Here is a 6603-nt window from a genome sequence, read left to right on the forward strand (position 1 = left end):
TTCGCTCCCTTGAAATCAATCAATTGGCTGGTATCTTATCTAGTTACATCTGCAATGAGCTATTTCCAAATAAGGTCATACTCTGCAGTTCTGAGAAGGACATGAATCTGGGGTGGAGCACGCTATCCAGCCCTCTATGATACCCAGCAACTTTCCATGTTCTCTTCCCATGCCAGGAGGATGAGAAGCCAAGTCTTTCCAGTGTGACTGTGTGATTGTGAAAATCTTGTGTCCGATGCCTCTTTTATCTAAGCTATAGACAGATGAGTAGAAAATAATAATAAGGATAAAATATAAATAAATAATAGGGGGAGATAAAGAGTAAAGATTGGATCGATTGAAATATTATGGGTCAATAAGAAGGAGGGGTAAGTGCATGGGATTTGTGAGTTCTTTTTGTCTTTTTGTATCTTTTTCTAGATTGATGCAAATGTTCTAAAAGTGATGATGGTGAAGAATACAAAACTATGTGATGATATTGTGAGCCATTGATTGTATAATATGGTTGAACTGTACATGTGTGGATATTTCCCAATAAAAATATTTTTTAAAAAAGGAGAAAGAAAGGAATTCACCTCCAATGCATGCTGGATTTCAGTTGCCCATGTGGGGACTTGAAAGAATGTTAGGATGCTAGGGAGTTTGATTTTGAGATGGACCAGTTCACCTGGATAGGTGACCCAGAAAACACACTGTAGAAAGGTAGTGTGTGAACTGTTGCATGGATAGGATTTACCATCGGAATACCTAAACTGGAAACCTTGTTCTATGAGTAGTTTGATCTTGGGTGAGCTGTGCAACCATTTCACCCTGCTTCTCTTCTGAAAATGGGGAGATGATTATAATCTCTGATCTCCTGATGCAAAGCTATAAGTAGCTGATGTACATGAGAATGATAGGTAGACATGCAGTTCAGTATGTATCTACAAGGGCGGGGGCTACTCTGGGCTCCTCTGTCCTCACTGAAATGGTTTCCCACAGCCTTCTAGTTCAGGTGAACATGGTATGTTTTTATGCCCCCAGTTTAGAGGGAGAGAGACTGAATTTACACATTAGGATGAATGATGATATATAGTAAACCACATATTCAACATAAAGACGAAAATATATGTTTTCAAAAAATTGTAGCTTCTATGCAATATGGTCAACTTTCGAGCCCTCCTTCTTGAGAAATGGTGACAAATAAGCCTATGTGACAACAGAGTACACGCCTTCATCCTGGTCTGCTTTTTCCATCATAGTTCAGCAAAGAGTTCACAAAGTTCCACGCAACACATCTCTCTCTAAAACAGGAGGTGATTCCTCATGGTGAGGCTATTTTCCCTTCACTAATGGCAGAGACTTCTCTGTCTCTGAGTAGCCAGTCAAACCACCTGCCTTTTGCTCTTTCGAACAGCTATGGCACACATCTCTACAATGCCAAAATTTAGGAAGCTTTATCTCGTTTGCTGTAGTCTTTTTTCATTAAATTTATTCTGAAATAATTTTAAACTTGTACAGTAATTGCAAAAATAATACAAAATCCATACAAATAACTCAAACATACCCATATAGGCCCATATCCACTGCTTGCCATATCTTTCTCTTTCTCCCTCCCTCCCCTCACATCCCTCATCTATCTGTCACCTATATAAATCATCAGTGTATCTAAATATTTGAAACCCTTCAGAGTAGGTTGTATACATCATGCTTCTTGAACATATAATACTTCCAAGTTCATTTCCTAAGAATAAGGACACTCATTTAAGTAAACACCTTAAGTGCAATTATCAAGTTCAAGCAATTTAACATTGACATAAAGCTCACCCTTCATGATCCAGGTTTTTCCTATGTTTAATAATGTCCTTTTGAGCCTGTTCTCCCCCACTCTCAGATCCCATCCATGATCATATATTGCAGTTAGTTGCCGTTGTCTCTTTAGTTGCTGTTTCTTTGAATAATGGAAACAAATGTACAACATAAACATCCCATCTCAGCCACCCCCAACCTCGCCATTCAGTAAGATTGATTACATTTCACAGTAGTCTTTTGTAATCTTACAAAATCCATGCTGTTGCTACCTGCTGTTGACTAGTAGAGTATGGGTGTGATAACTTTCCTCTCTCTTTGCAGTGTGGGTTTGTGATTGTGAGAGTAATTAGACCCACACACACAGAGATATAACCATACACACTCAAATTTGGAAAGAAGGAGAAAAAGGTTCCAGATTTGGTGCTACATGACAAGGCATCCTGCAGTGGATAGAAATAATCAACTCATCACAATTTTTCTGGGCAGAGTTTGCTGAGGAAAGTCTTCTTCATGGCGATCTTCAGCTCCTTGTTCCTGAGGCTGAAGATGATGGGGCTAAGGAAGGGCGTGAGGACTGTGTAGGTGGTGCCCATGAGGGTGTCTCCTTCCATGGACCGGTGGCCCTTGGGCTTCAGGTAGATGACAGAGGCGAAGCCGTAGTGCACGACGACCACGGTGAGGTGGGACGCGCAGGTGGAGAAGGCTTTACGTCGACCCTCAGCCGATGGGATCTGCAAGATGGTGGTCACGATGAAGGCATAGGAGAGGAGGATGAGGATGAAGCAGCCCAGTAGGGCTGTGATGCACACCAGACCCACGCCCAGGGACACGACCGGAACATCGTCTCCACAGGCCAACTTCAGGAGTGGGGGCACGTGGCATGCAAAATGTTGGACCTCATAGGGCCCACAGAAGGTGAGGTGGAAAACGGACGTGGTCACCACCAGCCCCATGACTGAGCCTCCTACCCAGGACCAGACCACCAGGCAGGCACAGCCTCGTGGGCTCATGAGCACATGGTAGTGCAGGGGGTGGCAAATGGCCATGTAGCGGTCATAGCCCATGACGGTGAGCAGGAAGGAGTGGGTGAAGCCAAACATGAAGGAGAAGAACATCTGGCTGGCACAGGCCAGGAAGGCAATGGAGTGCCGTGAGAAGAGCAGGTCAGCCAGCATGCGCGGGATGATGGTGAAGGTGTAGAGGACCTCAGAGATGGACAGGGCGCAGAGGAAGAGGTACATGGGTGTGTGGAGGCTGCGCTCACTCCAGATGGTGACCACGATGAGCAGGTTGCCCAGCAGTGTGACCAGGTACATCAGCAGGAAGAGCAGGAAGAAGGCGGGCAGCAGCTGCCGCGGGAAGGTGGAGAAGCCGACGAGGGTGAACTCAAGCAATGCAGAGCGATTGGCCCCCTGCATGGGTTCTGTGCCTGGGAGGGGGTGGGACAGGGAGAGGTCAGCCTCTGCATGGGGGAAGCTCATCAGCTCCCACCATCCCAGGACCATAGAAGGGCTGCTGCTGAAAAATGATGACCTCTAGCATTCACTGAGCTCCCTCTCTCTGCTTCATTTAATTTAATTCTCTCATTAACCTAGAGAGGAAGATGCATTTGTTTTTAGCAAAAAAAGAAAAAAAAGATTAAGCAAATATGTCATAACACCAAGAACTCTTAAATAGAGTTGATATATACATAAGCATTTGTTATGTTCTTTCTATTTTTTTGTTTGAAAATTCCTGTAAGATATAATAAAACATGAAAGATAAGAAACTTTGGATCCTATAGTTTTTTTTATTTTTCATATGTTTTTTAAAGATTTACAGGAAAAAGTTTCTTGAATGTCCAGAGTTCCCATCAATTACCACTACCCTCATTCACATTTTCCCACAATAATTGACTTAATGTCTTGTTTTAGTGTTTCAGTTTGCTGAAGATGTTGAGATGCTATATACCAGAAATGAACAGGTTTCTAACAACAGGGATTAATTTACTTACTATTAATACTTCTAGGCATGAAAATATCCAAATTATGGCATCAAGAAGACGATATGTTTTCTAAAGAAAGGCTGCTGCCATTGAGGGTTCCTCAGTCAGATAGCAAGATACGTGACCAGTGTCTGCCGGCCTTTTGCTCCTGGATTTCATTGCTTTCAGCTCCTGGTACCAGTGACCTCTTCTCTGAGATTCTATGAGTCCTCTCTTAGCAGCTCTGTAACTTTTTTCCCTCTGGGTTTCCTCTGTCATATATCCTCTCAGAACAGGATCCAGTAAAAGGATTAAGACCCTCCTTGAATGGGCTGGGTCACATTACAATTGGAACAACCTAATCAAAATGTCCCACCCATAAAGGTGTGTCCCACAGGGATGGGTTAAAAGAACATTGCCTTTCCTGGGGTACCTAACAGTTTCCAAACTATCGCAATTAGTGGGGTCCATTTGTTGCAATAGATGAACCAATATTGATACATTATTAGCAACAAAAGTCCAAAGTTTACGCGTTTTTTTGCTATGTATACCATTCTATGGCTATCAACAAATGCAAAATGTCATTTATCCACCATTACAGTTTCAGACAGAACAGTTTCACTATCCTAAAATGCCCTGTTCTCCACCTATTCATACACCCGATCTCTTTATTGTCTCCATAGTTTTGCCTTTTCCCGATGTCATATAGTTGGAACCAAACAGTATGTAGTGTTTTCAGATTGGTTTCTTTCATTGAACAACATGCGTTTAAGTCTCTTCCACATCTTCTCATAGCTTGAGAGTTCATTTCTTTTAATCATAGAATATTCCATACATGATTGGGCTACAGTTTGTTTATCTGTTCAGTTATTGAAAGAGGAAGTTACTGTTTTCATTGTGCATAACTGAAAAGGAATATTGGGGTGCAGTGACGTCAAGCAGCTTGGTCAAGGTGAAGCTTTTGAAATGGCAGAGTCAAGACATAAACCTACGAATTGCCTTACTCCCAAGACTGTTTCTTTTACCATCCCTCTGTGTTTCCTCCAAAAATGAAACGATCCTTCACTTATCTTCCAACCATTGCCACTCTCCCTTTATTCTCTTTTCTTATAGATTCTGATCTGCCCATGCCTCCGGCTACCACAAGTCATACGGACAGCAGCCCCCACCCTGGGACCAGACATGCCTGCACTACACCATACTGGGACCATATGTTCCTACCCCATCCTTGGATCACGTGTGCATACCCCCATCCTAGGATCAATTTTGTCTACCCCATCCTAAACTAGTCATGTCTACACTGTCCCACACCAGATATTCCTTCCCCATTCTGGGACCAAACATGACCTCCCCATCCTAGGGCCAGATGGTCTTAACGCATCCTAGGAACAGATGTTCTTACACCATCCTTGGACCAGAGAGCATCTGTGACTCATCTGAACCCCTCAGATTTTTTCTCTAGGGTTTTTAATGGAAGTACCAGAGTCAGGAGTTTCCCAGACTCCAAGGAAAGAGTCAGCAATAACATTCCGCTCATTTCCCTGTCCAAGTTCTGGGGCAATGCCGCCTAGCAAACAAAAGAGTGGGAGTCCACACACCTGAGCTCGAATCTCTCTTCTCCCCACAATGTAGTCATGAGCAAGCTCCACCTTTCCTTACTTCGGTTTCCTCCTACCTACCGCTGGTGGTTGCAATGAGAAATAAGCATGTTATTCTTAGAGCAGAGTATGTGATACATATGATAATCAAATCTATGCAGTCAGTTTGAGCACACACACGTGATTAGTGCCCAGTAAATAACTTTAATCTAAGGAGATTACAATGTGTCTTTATCAAACACTTAACTATTTTAAACTACATTTTAATTAGGAAAGGCACAGGTTAAAATGTAGTAAGCCTATGGTCTTTGTATCTGTATGGATTTGCCTATTCTGAACATTTTGATAAATAGAACCACACAACACGTGACTTCTGCATCTGACTTCTTTCACTCAGCATCAGATTTTCAAGGTCCATCCACGTTTTAGATGGGTCAGTGTTTCATTCCTTCTATACCTGAATAATGTTCCACTGTATAGATGGAACACGTTTTGTTTATCCATCCACATGGTGATGGGGCAAGGGAGCTGTTTCTCCCTTTTCGGCTTCTGTGAATAGTGCTGCTATGAATATGTATGTATATATTTAACGACCAGTGATTGTAGGGTGGAGAAAAAGGAAGAACAGGGCTTGATTGCCCCTGGGGTACAGGGCTGCACTGGGGGTGATGAGAAAAGTTTGGAACTATGTGTGGTTACAGTAGCCCAATATGAATGTGGTTAATGCTACAGAATTGTGCACTTCAAAATGGTTGAAATGGCAAATTCTGTGTTATAAGAATTTTACCCCAATTTAAAAATTAAGGTATCAAATGCCCTTTTATGTGGTGTCAGTTCCTGAAATGAGCCCGACAGGGAGGAGATGAGAACTGAAGATGGAACCCCTATTATGGGGACTGGAGGTTGCATCCCTTCAACATCGCTGGATTCAGGAAAGTTCTGGCCTCCTTCCCCAGGAGTTCCTTGCATCTTTCTCCACCTCTGAGACAGCTGCTGCCCTTAGCTTCCTGGGAAACTGACCCCCATGAGCTCCCACCTGTCGTGCCTCTCAGAGTTTAGAAGAGGGAGACAAAGTCGGTAGCTTAGAAAGAAGAGTCTTGAAGAGGAGGCTGGGATCATGTAGGCTGATGTAACAAGTCTCCTGGGGCTCCCCAGTGGGAAGGGACGGGTTTCCCACCTTCACACTGTTGACACGGGAAGCCTAATCATTCTCTGTTCCTGGGGCTCTTCTGTGCACTGCAGAACTTTAGC

General features: G+C 43.3%; 1 protein-coding gene across 1 annotated transcript; it reads right to left on the reverse strand.

Annotated features, from left to right (window-relative positions):
- Positions 1–2258: 2258 nt before the first annotated feature.
- Positions 2259–3209, reverse strand: LOC143649707 (olfactory receptor 10H1-like). The gene has a single exon (XM_077119634.1). The coding sequence runs from the start codon at positions 3207–3209 to the stop codon at positions 2259–2261; it is 951 nt and encodes a 316-aa protein (XP_076975749.1).
- Positions 3210–6603: the final 3394 nt, after the last annotated feature.

The sequence above is a fragment of the Tamandua tetradactyla genome, chromosome 11 (genome assembly GCF_023851605.1).
Source record: "Tamandua tetradactyla isolate mTamTet1 chromosome 11, mTamTet1.pri, whole genome shotgun sequence".
In the NCBI taxonomy this organism is placed as follows: domain Eukaryota; kingdom Metazoa; phylum Chordata; class Mammalia; order Pilosa; family Myrmecophagidae; genus Tamandua; species Tamandua tetradactyla.